The sequence below is a fragment of the Melanostigma gelatinosum genome (genome assembly GCF_949748355.1).
Source record: "Melanostigma gelatinosum genome assembly, chromosome: 16".
In the NCBI taxonomy this organism is placed as follows: domain Eukaryota; kingdom Metazoa; phylum Chordata; class Actinopteri; order Perciformes; family Zoarcidae; genus Melanostigma; species Melanostigma gelatinosum.
In genome coordinates, this window is record NC_136649.1 from 17344000 (window position 1) to 17357832 (window position 13833).

At 43.6% G+C, this 13833-nt stretch overlaps 1 protein-coding gene across 4 annotated transcripts in view; it reads right to left on the reverse strand.

Moving 5' to 3' along the window:
• eml5 (EMAP like 5) overlaps positions 1 to 13833 on the reverse strand; it is a gene marked incomplete at both ends in the record, with an annotated part of 29624 nt that overhangs the window by 8881 nt on the left and 6910 nt on the right. For all 4 annotated transcript variants that reach the window (XM_079286603.1, XM_079286604.1, XM_079286601.1 and 1 more), the window contains 19 exons: positions 155 to 307; positions 386 to 527; positions 2012 to 2139; positions 2308 to 2419; positions 2614 to 2807; positions 2903 to 3003; positions 4275 to 4368; positions 4816 to 4921; positions 5086 to 5272; positions 5411 to 5529; positions 5620 to 5726; positions 7091 to 7258; positions 7340 to 7552; positions 7682 to 7938; positions 8048 to 8185; positions 8583 to 8784; positions 9295 to 9430; positions 9990 to 10175; positions 13477 to 13545. In XM_079286603.1, coding sequence (XP_079142729.1) covers positions 155 to 307; positions 386 to 527; positions 2012 to 2139; positions 2308 to 2419; positions 2614 to 2807; positions 2903 to 3003; positions 4275 to 4368; positions 4816 to 4921; positions 5086 to 5272; positions 5411 to 5529; positions 5620 to 5726; positions 7091 to 7258; positions 7340 to 7552; positions 7682 to 7938; positions 8048 to 8185; positions 8583 to 8784; positions 9295 to 9430; positions 9990 to 10175; positions 13477 to 13545 — 2812 coding nt within the window. The remainder of the gene's footprint in view (positions 1 to 154; positions 308 to 385; positions 528 to 2011; positions 2140 to 2307; positions 2420 to 2613; positions 2808 to 2902; positions 3004 to 4274; positions 4369 to 4815; positions 4922 to 5085; positions 5273 to 5410; positions 5530 to 5619; positions 5727 to 7090; positions 7259 to 7339; positions 7553 to 7681; positions 7939 to 8047; positions 8186 to 8582; positions 8785 to 9294; positions 9431 to 9989; positions 10176 to 13476; positions 13546 to 13833) is intronic.

Consider the following 13833-nt stretch of genomic DNA (forward strand, 5'->3'; position numbering starts at 1 on the left):
CGGAAGGGAAATATGTACACCTGCTGAACTTCTGCATCCTACACACACTAAGATGCTTTGAAGGACACACAGATTTCAGAGGCACGTTTACTTCTCAGACAGGATGTAATGGGAGTTTTGTCAAGGTGAAGAAATGCGGAGGTGAGCATCAGACCTGGAGAGAATCTGATATCAGAGATGATGTCCTTGCGGTGGTGGAAGGACACCAGGTCCTCCAGGGTGTCTGCGTTCACAATGAGGAAGCTGCCATCATTCAGGCCCACCGCCAAAGCTTTGCCATCAGGGGAGAAGCAGCAGCAGCGGCCGCCTGTGGAGGAGAATGTGTCTGTTGAAGCCCCAAGTCAGAAAATAGACTCGTCTGTTCGTGTTTTGAGCAGTGACTCACCTTTTCTGAGCTTGCGCACAGCCAGCATGCAGTGGCTGGGTGAAAGGTCCCATATGCGCAGGGTTTTATCATCACTGACGGTGGCACAGAGAGGGAGATGGGGATGAGTGGCCAGGCCCCAAACTTCGCCTTCCATGTGACCCTGCAAACACATACAATAGAGTAATTATCGACTGTGTTGATAGTCAACTCATTCTTGGGTAATGAAAGAAAAAAAAAAGTGGGACATTTGGCATTGCCGATCAAGCTACACGAATGAGAAGACATTGATACCGGTGGGTGTTTCTTTTTTCACTCTTTTAATGCAACCTGAAGTTTTGAACAATATTGGACTGTAATTGGTTGCGAGTAAAAGACAAAGAGATAATTTTGAGCATTGAGTCGTTGCGGCTTATTTGGTGCATATTTTGTCACTTGGAGGTTTCTCATTCAAATTGAATACCCTGATGAGTGCGTTGAAGACAATGAACTTAAGGCCGGGAATCCTGAACCAACCCATGACACTGATGTTGAAGAAAAACGGCCCGCACAATTGACTAAAAAGAAATATATATTGAAAATATTCACAAAAGGAGAAAAGCAAGGTTAACTAAAGCAAATGAGTAGAACACATGAAGACTCTTATGCAAACAGATGGCAAAGTTCCTAAGGTACAAAGTATTTCCTTGATAGTTGATTGATTTTCCACTTCCTGAAGATAAGTGTAAAAGGCAAGAAGATTGGTTCAAAACAAAGATGGACTTTGAACAAGGTAGTGAGTAATGTGAAACAATGGCTATCCTGATGTTGATAATCAGGTTGATGATGTGAGACAGTTAATGAATGTTTTAGTCAAACACTAAGGTTTCAATCACTAAATCTTCTGCTTCAAGCATTTCCTTATCGTAAAGCTCAGGCAGAAAAACAACAACATTCTGTGTGATATATAAACAGTAGCAGTGGCTTATTCAATTCACCATACACATAATGCTCTACAATATTCCACAGGATACTTACATAGTCAGTCTGTTACAACAGCTGACTGAGGACAACCTTTTATTATCTCAACTGACCCTGCGCTTGTGAATTTAAAGCATTTGAAAAGGGCAATCAATAGCGTCGGCCTCTATCAGGGGAGACTCTGAGACGCTGCAGGACCACTTAACTAAATTACAAATCTCCCATTAAGCAGCAATAATTCATCGCCGTTTACAGCCACCATGTGCTTCTCAGTTGCTGTGTAAAATAGACAGTAATGTTATAATCAGACTGATTTAGCCACAGAATGGATATGCTTCTGTTACTGCACTTTTTCAAAGCATAACACATATTTCTTGAGTACTTTTGCAGCGATAAAGCCACATCCCCATTTTGGCACCATTTTGTAGGCGCATTGCTCCAACTTAAGAAACATTCCTGCAACTTCATTACAGTGCAATCAAAATTACACTTCTTTGCATCTTCAATCTTTCAAATCTTTACTAACCAAGAAAAAAAGTCACTTTGGATACTCTCAGCTCATCATATTGCAGAACAACTACCGGCAGCTTTCCCACAAATACACTGTGTGCGATCAGGTAGAATCTGATGTGCTGCATATCATTAGAGTTGTCACGGCTTTTGTGGTTATTCTTATCAGTATCTTACCTGGACCAGCAGAGTGATGGGGCCACTCTTGTCCACCTCCAAGATCTCTCCGTTCTTAGTCCCCACCAGGATGTGGCCATGGCCCAGAGATATGGCACGAATGGAGGGGTTGTCCTCCAAGAGCAACCCTGTAGAGTCAGTGAATCATAGAGACCTTAGCTTGAACCAGGAGGCAATCTTCATCTCAGCTAAAAGCATTGAATGTTTTGCATTGGATGGCCGTATTTCATCTCTGGAACTAGATCAAATGATCCAAGGACAGTAGAGGACAACTGAGAGCAGGATGACTTGATTACCTTTAGAGCCTGGAGCTAGGACCGCTCGCTTGATAGCGTAGGTCTTGAGGCATCTCTCGAAAGTGTCGTCCCACAGAGCGACTATACCATCCTTTCCTCCAGTCACAAATCCCTACACGGACAATATATTTGCACATTTAAAGCTGCAATAATAGCCAACTCGATGAACATGTCTATACCCTATTTAAAAAGAGATGGCTAGACAAAAAGGGAGACAGACAGAAAAATATACTTCTCGTCAAATTTTCATAATTGACTTTATTCTGTAAAAACTGATCAGTGAAAGAGTCCTTTTCCTTGTGGTACCTTCTCTAGAGCGTGCACACTGAAAACAGGGCCGTCATGCGCCTTGACAGTCTTCATCAGGAACATGTCCCTCCAGATGCAAATGTCCCCCGAGCATGTGCCTGAAAACACCATCTCCTCCGACCAGCCGTAAACAGCGCACATCATTGTCTCCGTCTTCCCCATGTTCCCCTTGCGTCCAATTAGACCACCACCTGAAAGGGAAACTCACGGTAAGATGTGTGACAGCTAAGCCAGAGTTGTGCTTGTTAGAGTCTCTGCTCAACAACAACAATACCAGGGGTCTCACCAGCCTTATGCCAAAACTTCATATGTTTCACACCAGCTGTAATGAGCTTGTCAGGTAGGTAGGGATTTATTTTGACAACGAAGATCTTGTCCTTGCTTCCCCTGAAAATCAATTACAAAATCACAAAGAAATGCACTTAGGAAAAACATTACATTTATACATTTTGAGGCATTTACACACGTCTATAGACTGTACCAGGCGGCATTCTCTCTACTGGCTATCAGGCTCCTCTGGTTGCAAAAAGATGTCAGATTGTATAAAAGTCTATATGAGAAAATGATTCTACTTCTCACTTGATTCATTACCTCAGTAAACATTGTAAACACGAGTTTATGGTCTCAAGTTTCAAGTCTTCCTTAATGCAGCATGGTGTTCATTTCGTAAATGATGGTCCATTTAGAGTAAAATAGACCACAAAGCAGGATATGCATTAGGGCGTGGCTACCTTGTGATTGACTAATCGCGACCACAGCATGTCCCGACTGGATGTTGCCCATGTTTTTGTCTTAAAACTTTAACCCTATTTACAAACACAACAGAACTATTGCTGTATTGACCAAAAATGCGACATTTTTAGGCTTCTTTTTTGGTTCCCTTTGTAATCCCGAACATTACAAACACACTACTAGAGTGATAAATAATGTTTGTCTTTCAGACTGCATTGCACAGTATGAACATTGAGTGTGGCCCATATCTGGTCGCATGTATCGTTTACATCCTATGCACTCAGCGATCATTTGCATCCTTGTCTCCGGCGGTATAGGAAGTCTGTCAGATCTGAGCTCAGGATTATGTTGCCTTGGACACTCCTGAAGGAAGTCTTTCTTTATATTTGATGTAGTTTTAAGGATGCAGTGCTTTATATCTTTATGGTCCAATTTGTTTCAGCCATTACGACAAACTCGTAGGATGTGCGTACTACTTTTCATTTATCTTTTTTATTACTCGATTGTTTTTGCAACCAATTTGCTTTGTGTCGTTTCCTTGTCAAACGACAATCTGACATATTAAGCACCAAAATTTGCCAGGATGAGCCCTTGGAAGATTAATTCTCTTTAATTATGGATCTGCAGATGGGGCCTTGGGGCAAACTCCTACTCTAACAATTTGGACTCTGTTGGAGTGGAGCCACCTCGTAATCTAAAAGGTAATTCCTTTCCTCACCATCAATCATAGTGTCAGCTCTGCATGGCAAAGTGGCTTCAATTTAACCCTCATCCATAAATGTCCAAATTCAAACTAAAAGCACTCAAACAATCTTTAGAATTAACAGGAAGGTTTGTCAAATCTTTTTGCATGTGGGGACAGCAAAGGCTGGGTGCTGAAAGACTTACCTGCAGCCGTGTGAACACTGTAATTTAGCTGTACTAACCGCATGGCAGAGAGCTTCTCCCCCTTCCTCCAGTCCCACAGCACAATGGTGTGATTGTCGTCCAGGCCCACCGAGGCCAGCCGTTTGCCATCCGCTGTGGAGGGAAAACCAAACCCATTGAGTACAGCATATACAGAGTTCAGCTCCTGCTTTGGTTCAGTGAAGTTTGGCTCTTCGCAGGAACATGAAAGCAGCCCAAAGGGTTTGATCTACGGCAGGTGATTCACTGACACTGACATATAGATCACCACGCTGGCTCTGTCGAGTGGCCAATTAAGGGAAGTGAGATGAACAGCTCTACCTTGATGCCGTCAGACTGCCGAGACTAAAAGACAGCAACATTCTTTTTTCTGTCAGGGTTGCTTGTAAAGTGTGTGTCTTGTGAATGTTTCCGTTTCTTTACTGTTTGAAAGAGGTTATTTGCTCCCCTGTGAAAGCAGGATGTCTGGAAGAATTTGCGAAAAAATAAAAAGCAGATTATGTCGAATCTGTCTGGATAGAAGAAACTAAAAGCAGTCTGAGAAAAACATCATTGAGTTACCTGAAAAGTCCAGAGCACACACTCCGAGCTGGTGGAAACCCCTCAACACAGACATGGGTTTTAACGTGTCCGTGTCCCATATGTGGATGGAAGAATCTCTGCCGACCTGGATAAACAACAGCATCCAACGTATGTACACAATCCACTGAATTCAACCCATTCACACAAGATCATTTTGGGTCTGATATGGCAAAGAATCCCTCTCAGCTCATCTGAACAAAGAACGAAAAGAAATGTTGGATATTTTATGTCAGAAGTGCTGGCAGCTACTTGGCCTGTTGCTACAAAGTCCTTGAGGGGGTGGATAGCCAGACAGAGGATGTCATCATCATGGCCCATGTAGAAACGTTGGGTATTCTGCTGTCTGTTGTACACAACCCCAATGGCAGCTACATGGTAGACGATCTCCCCGGTCTGGGTGTAGAACAGGTTGCTTCTGCAATCATAACCCCTGTAGCTGCAAACAACAGAAATAGAGAAAAAGACGATATGAAGGGCTTCATTGAAAAGGGAGATGTTCTGCCTACTTTAAATTCATCTTTCAATATCAGCCTTTCCAGTGTTTGCCTGTTAGGATGCTACACAGTAAACCTACCCATGAATGAAGTGCAGCTTCACCCCGCTCCCCGGTGCTCGCTCTTTCTTCTTCATGGCCGTCGCTCGATGCTTCTCTTTGCACTGCTCTTTGAGCTGAGGTAGATCTTCTTTATAAACCTGGATGAACATAAAAAAAGTGTTTAATAACAAATATGACTTTCGGGGAGCCCTGTTCAAAAGGGGAACATGTTTGATGTAATCACAAACCTGTCGTCGATACGTAAGCTGTGTCTCCTGCTCGATTTCTGAGTCCATCTCGGGTACGTCTGACTGATCAGAGTCCGACTCTTCACTGTTGGAGTCTGCCAAGGTCTCTGCAGGCAGAAACACCTCGTCTTTAAAATCCTCCATGCCTCTAAATCAGACAAATATCCCACTGCGCACAGAGTGACAACTACCTGCGTCCTGTTTCAGTGGAAGTGAGGGTCAATCATGTAATAATCCTGTGACATCTGCTATTCATCAGGCAGTCGTGCTTCACAGTGACATCGCTCAAGACAAATATGTAAAAATGCTGATGCAGCATAAAGCCGTGCCAAGACAAGGCAATAAGCAGAACTGGCAGCTAAGGGTGGCTACTCACAAGATCCATTAGGAAAATTAAAAGGAAAGGCAGTTAATATGTGCTTTAATTTCAGAAAGCACAGCTGCGCTCTGTCTGAAAAAAAAGACTTGGGAATGACAATGCAATTATACTTTCCGAGCTTCATTCACTTTTATTGAATTAGTCTTCATTCATTTAATGGCCATTCCATTGCAGAGCTTTATAGAACTGGTAGTTCATGAGCAAGAAAGTACAGGAAGGGAACAATCTAGTTCATTGCTCTCTGGTGGTTTAGCAGCATAGTACATTATGTAACAGCCAGCCATTCATACAACCCCTAAAATGTAACTAAGAAACAAGGAGGGGGGGAAATAGAAAAGGAATAGTTCGACATTTTAGAGAGTTGCATGAGAAGATTGATCCCACTACAGCTGGTTAGCTTAGCATAAAGAATGGGAACTATTTTATGGGAGGAACTGGAATAAACATACAAGATATAAAGATTAACACTCATTAGTGAACTTAAAGGTGCTGGAAGGATGATTTTGATTCCATTGGACAGAGCCAGGCTAGTTGTTTACCCCTATTTCCAGTCTGTGTGCTAAGCGAAGATAACCAGCTGCGTAAGAGCTTCATTTTTTACATACAGACACAAGAGTGACATCAGTCTTCTCATCTAACTTTTGGCGAGAAAATGACTATATTTCCCAATATGTCGAACTATTCCTTTAAGTATGGAGCTCAATCTGAGAGATGTTTAGCCTAGCCTATATAGCTTAGTCTATAAAGACTGGAAGTAAGAGGAAACAGCTAAACTTGTCATTTTCATATTTCTGTTTGCGTATGTCAATAAGTGAGCTACAGCACTGTTGGTAGGCATATTTTCTAAAGTCCCAGTGAAGTTAAAGTAGACGTCAAACATTCCATCAGTGTTTGCCACTCAGCCTAATTTGATAGTGTTTTGTTGGCAGGAGCGCTGAGTTTGTGAAATGAGTAATAGCAGTAATGCAAGTCACGGTCTCCATACAAAGCTACATTCAAATGTAAAACTGTAATATTCCAAATTGGATTGATCAGAAGGTAAAATGTAAATCCTCTTTTTGTTCAAATATAAAAACAAGGGTATCATCTTACCTTGCGGCGCTATATGCACAGCCTCTTTAGACTTTCTTTCAGGAACAAACTTCCACTGGAACACTGAGTGATCAGCACCACCAATAGTTATCACCCACTGGTAGTCATGTGACCATCTGGCGTTGGTTATGTGGGCTGAATGACCTAAATACTTTTTAAATTTTGCACCTAAAATCAAAGGGAACACACATCAGTCACACAGTAGATAATAATATCAGAACTTAACTTTTCCTAAAAACTCTTCTTTACCTTTTTTTACACATGGATATCGTAAAAGTTTAACTAATCCGTAGTCGTCAGCTGTTACTAAGACTTGATTGTTGAAGTTGGCGTCCACAGAGTTAATGTCATTGATGTCTGAGTACTTGGGCCATATTCCATTAACCTCTGCGCCCAACACACACGTCCATGACGCCCACTGTACCAGCTTCAGCTCTTCCCTGTTGGTCACCTCCTTCCCACCTCAACAGGAGACAGAAACACTTGATCTCACAAAGAAGCTCTGTGACTGTATCACATCAAAGCAACTTTTTGGGGCTTTTCAGTTGCCAGTATTTGACATGGAACATGATTCAAACAGTTTTAATTTACTTGGCATCCTGTAGAAGAGCCTCCTGCCACTGCCGTCATTGATCTGCAGGTACTTGCTGTCCGTGGACCAGTCCATGTGTGTGATGAAGCTGTTGGAGCCGATGCACTCGCCCACTTTCTTGTACCTCTGCACCACACCATAGATGTCCACTGAATTATCATTAGAGCCAACAGCCAAGTGGGCCCCATCGGCGGAATACTTCAACTCATGGATGGCTTCCTTCCTATCCTTGATGTGGACCACCTCTGTCATGTCTCTGGAGGGGAGCAGAGACATGCAGTATGAATGAAGAAACAAAATGATGAAGCTCTTCATCATAGTAATCATCTCAGAGGATCAAAATTGGCCTTTGAATTTTTACCCACCTGACTCTGAGAACGGTGAAGGAGCCATCCTTCATTCCCAGCGCAAGGTGAATGCCATCAGTGCTCACGGCTGCACAGCGGATTGGCTCCTCCATGTTACAGCGAGCTATCAGTGCATGATCTATAAGGCTCCATATCCTTTAGACACACAGAAGTAGGACAAATGAAGAGGCAGGGCAGTGATGGGATTACATAGTCAAACAACCATGGCAGTGATGCGTGCGGTCTCTGTCCTGTGATGTATTTGGTTTTTTACTGCATACTGACAGTTACATCTGCTTCATTGTTGTAGATTTCAGTCAACAAAGACATTAAAAAAAGGAAATGAAAACGAATTGGTGCCACACTCTTGGGCCAGGAATAGTTCATCAGAAGTCAAGGAAAGTGGGACTGTCTTTTAGATTTTAAAACAAGTGAACGTTCCTCAAATTGTGATGAGGTTATTATGTTACTTTAGATACTGAATTAACAGAAATTCACAAAATTAAAAGGATTAAGTTATTTGAAAACCATTGTAATGTGACAGCAGCTTCACCTGACTGATCGATCATCACTTCCTGTCATGGCCAGAGGCTTGGTGGGGTGGACAGCTAGAGCCCACAGCTCACCCTCACAGTGACCCTGCATGATGAGGAAGGGCTTGGTGCGGTCGTGGACCACCACCTCGAAGATCTCACTGTCTTGCGTGCCCACCAGGATGTGATCTCCCCGCCAGCACACGCTGCGCACGGACAGCCCTGTCAAAAACACACACATGCACTTAAAAATCAGGAAAAAAATGGACAAAGCATGTTAACATAAAAGTTTGCAAATGCTGACACACTAATTATAAGATAACACGACAGGGATAATAAAGACAGAAGGTGTAAATAGCCATCTGCAGACTACCTAGGACGGAGAATTAACAGGAAAATACAATGACAGCACATGTTGTCAAGCCAATCTGCCAACTGAGTCCGGGTTATACTGCCGGAAGAGGATGAAGAAGCATGTGCCCTATACATGACATCTGTTCCGACATGCTTATTAACTCTGTCTGCAATCATATTACCCACCTCTGCTATTTTATAAATATAAGAGACGGAGAAAATAGAAAACAAGAAGGGAATGTTAGTAAAGATAAATTGCATAAAGGGAGTTTTTTTTTGTTGAGTTACATAATTCTTCCAGTGCCTCAGGAGACCACAGCTTGGCCTGCAACCTTTCTGTACTGAGATTAAAGGAAAAGTGAGGCAGCTTGACATCACCTTTATACCCTTGGTCTGTTTCCCTGAGATCAATGACAGTAATTGGTTTGAAGTTGAGATCCCACAGCCGGACGCAGCCATCTCGGCCTCCGGTGGCAAAGCCCTCTTCACAGACATTCATGCTGAAAATCCCTGACTGGAGGAAATGACAGGCTGTCAGTGAGGATGTGCACAGTAAATAAGCAATGACAGAAGCAGCCCCTGCTACAGGCCGCATAGTGCTGCTGCTCAGCCAGGCATTTGTTTAATTAACAAGGCTTTCACAATTACAAAACCTGCTGCTGTGGCCTCAAGATATTCCACAACTAGGTAACGGTAGGTGTCCTATCTTTATTTCATTTTACTGAAAAGCTCTACTGATGACCTCCTTTGGCTAAAACTCTCTATATAAGCAGAGAGGCACATTGTTAAACCCTCAGTGAGACATTTTGGTGGTACAAAAAGCAGCAATGAACATGTACTATAGTTATAATCCCCTCCCCCATCCACCCATCCCCTCACCCAGCTCATCCCATAGATATCATTTAATCCTGTGGAGCAAAAGGCTGATCCTTTTCTACTGAGCAGAATCAAATGAAGCCAGTGTGCATGGCTTTGACCGTGGTTAAGTTTACCAGATTTACTGTGAGTCTTTTGTGTATGGTGCAGCAGGGTTGCAGAATCAGCCTGAGCCACAAAGCACACAAACAACTCACCCCGTGAGCTGCTTGCACCGTCCTCATCAGAGTGATCCCTTTCCACACGTAGATGTCGCCATTCAAGGCACCTGAATATGTGACCTCGTCCTTGGAGCAGGCGAGGCAGAGGATGGTTTGGAGATCCCCCGTTTTGCCAAAAACACCACGTTTGGGTGTGAGAGCATTACCACATAAGCTCCAAAACTGCAAACACAAACAGAAAGAGTGAGAGAGTATGGTGGCTAATAATCCCCTCTGTAATCCTGTCATGAAAAATCCAAATGGACAATTATGGAACACTTGGATACAAAAGAATAAAACAAGTAAATTATTGTTCGACAGCCGCACACACAGAGCAACTTCATTAAAATCCCACGCACATCCACAGAGACCTTGAAGGAAAGCAAAGTCAAATTTGAATGCTTCCCCTCCTCTTCATGTGATACTGGGGAGTCTTGCTGGGGGTCAGTGTTGTACGTAAGCACCTGATCAGCATGCACAGACACACGCATGACTCATTATTTATGAACAAGGTCATTGGGATGCACTGACACGGCCTCGGCTGAGGCTTAAATCCATCAAAAGGAAGAGGAGAGAGTGAAAGAGTGAAAGAGAGACGCTCTGTCTGCATGGAGATGAGATCACAGCGAGGAAGCTCGAGGAGGGCGTCTCGTGCTGAGACAGGGCAGTCGGCACGTGAAAACCGAGACAAATTCACCACCGTCAAGCAGCAGCTATTGAAAATTTTCCATGCACAATACCTGCCATCTGGTTCATTGCAAGAAACAAAAAGTGTAAAACTAAAATAACCTCGAACCAGGATAATTCTGCGAGACAGTTACACAATCTCTCAGCCTGTCACACCCTCACTATCAACTATCCTCCTGAATGATAGGGCTGCCGCGTGCTAACAGGAGGGATCGATTATCACAGACGGGCATCACCGCCTCAGATACAGCGCTGCAATCAAACATCTGAAGCTTTGTACGCACCTCATCAACACAGGTCTTTACTAATCCCGAACTGAGTATTTGCATGTGCATGCGCGAGCTATGTGAGGGGGTCGAAGCAGTAAAGATCATAGGTGTGTGTGAGTAATCTGGGGTGGTGTATATGCCGGTTGAAGTGTGTCAAGTGCTGCGTATGTGGAAGGGTTTTGGCTGAGATGGGGTCGGGGGGGGGAGGGCATCGTGGCCCAGCCTGTTGCGAAGGCATGCGGGGATGGATGCGGCGTGACTGCACAGCCCTCCCTGGCCGCAATTGATAAGGCAGCAAGACACGGGCGGCAGCTAATCCCTTCGCTGCTGAACTACTAAGAGGAGGCGAGATGCTGAGGGGGTTTACAGCGAGGCCACGAGCAGGGGAAGAAAGCCCAGAAAGGTGGAAAATGTGCTACAAAAATGAGATTGTGTTGTATTGGAATCAAGACCTAACAACATTGCTTTCTCTGAGTAACACTTTTTATTTCTCAAACATCCTCCAGAGAACCTTCTGGTGGAAGCTGCTCCTCTTAACCCAGGATTAGTGATATTTCATGAGCTCAGTTACCTCCACCATCACTACAAGTTTAATCCTTGAAATGCAATTAATGCAGAGAGGGTTGTAAGTCATCAGCTACTGCATCATCCCTCTCTGATCTCACTCATAATATCATTATCACAATGCCAGACTACAGTGACCCTGCCCTGAATGGTGTCAGAGCGCTAAATGCTACGCTAACAGAGGTCAATTGTTTTTGGCAGCTCACTGTCAGGAAAACAAGAAGGCTGGGTGTCAGTGTTGCTGGAAGCTGATTTTCTCAAAGCTGCTGTCATTCATCCATGTGGTGCCAAAATCAAAGCTCACATCTGTGGCAACATCAGGTTTACATTAGTCGAAGCACTGCATGACTTCATAATGACAACATGACTTTGACAACAATGTATGCTGAGTTGATGTCTTCTTTTTTCCACAAGGGATCGTTCACATTATAAAGAAAATATTAAAACATCTTGTGTCAGAGTTTGACACATCCTGGTATTCAAGTTGTTTGATACAATGTAAGGGGTCGCCAGATAATTCTGAAGGGTCTCAAGACAATTAAGAGGATAGGAAACTATACAAAATTCAGTTTATTTTGTAACACCTCCCGAATGTTTTCCCTTTTTGAGTCACTGAATGATTTTGCCTCGAGAAAAAAAGTAAGGAACGCAGCTGATGATGACGAGATAATGCTTCGTTTTAAGGGGTCAAAAGCCAAAAAACGTTGGAAGCCACAGAGCTGCATCATGCAATACTGGCGGGACGGTCCTTTAATAAACAGCTTTTAATCAGCAACTAGTCAGACAGAGGGCAGATGATTGGTAGGCGTGTTGTTTCTGTGTGTGTGGGCTGAAGAGGTCTGATTTGTCCTGAATGAATCAAAACACAAAAGACTCTATAATTGGGGAGGAGGAGCTGCGTAAGGAGGAGCAGCAACCGTGGTCCCCGTCACAAGAGTTTGTGGATTCCTCAGCCTGCTAGTGAGTGGATTACTGGGACTAAATCTCCTGGGTGCTCTGAGTGCTATAATCACTGAGCGAGCACAGGGCCGGCGAGCAGATGTCACATGGTCCGCAGGGTGAAGGCTGGGGAATTATGTGGGACAATTGCTGGATTGCCTTGGTATCAGGAAACCAGAAGGGGGGGAGAGGGGCAATACTGGAGGATTCAACGTGAACTGGGGGGGGTTGGGTGCAGCGGCCGGCCACGGCGGTGGATGAAGAGTTTAGGGTGGAATTACTACGAGAGGAGGCAAGTCAAGCTGGATTGAGATGAGGGCGTCATCGGCGACATGCCACACCACAGAGAACTACGTACAGTAGGCTAAACCTCCCAACTGCATCAAGTGGGCTAGTGGTCACATTTCCTATCCGAGCGTGATTCACTATCTTCCTAATGTTTGGTAAATAATTCTCCTCTGTGGCTCTGGACTCCTGGTTGTTTCCTGATGGCCATGCTGCTCAAGAAACACTACTACATCCCAAGGGAAGCCTTGGCGAAGACGCCCTGCATGAACTCATTGAAGATGTATGACCACCACTCTTCTGTGAATAAAGTGATAGAGACAGGCCTGAGAAGGGAAGCAAGCACAGCAACAGTTTGTACGGTTAGAGTGTTTAAAAAAAGCTGAATGAGAGAAGGGTAGCTGAGTAGCAGTCTCATGGTTCCCCACAAAAATAAAACATTTTTCTTCTCTGCAGTGCAGATCACTCCACATTTGAGGGAAGAGATTGTGAGTCTGTCCTACTTACGTTAAGTGCCTTATAACCATAAAGTGAATTTGCATACATCTATTTTAAGGCTTTGATATGGTCATGGCGATAAAGCTGAGAAGGCAGGGAAGAAGGGGGCACGGTGCCACCGGATTCATCAGACCCTCGAAAAATCAGTTTTGAAATATTATGCAAATGAGGCACAAGAACTCCAGCTCTCAAGAGCCGGCTGTAATCTGCATCTGAGTGGAATGACCCGGAAGTGTCTGTACCTTGATATGTTTGACACCACAGCTTACAAGCTTGCTCGGCTGGTACAAATCCCATGATATGTCAAATATCTGTGGGGCAAAAAAAATGTACAGTGCATTAAATATTGTTAGACAAACACCACAACATCATATTATGCATATTATTACGCAACATAATGATCCTTTGTGTAACTCTTTAATGTGATGTTCATTTAGTTAAATTCTATTCAAATTTAAACCTGACAACAAAAACAGAGGAAATTAAAAGAAAGTGTGTGTGCGTGTTTGCACAGGCTGCGTTGTAATATGTGTGGGCTGAATGAGAAAACAACAGCTGCCTGTATTTCATCTTTTTTTAATTCCTTTTCATTAGCCGTG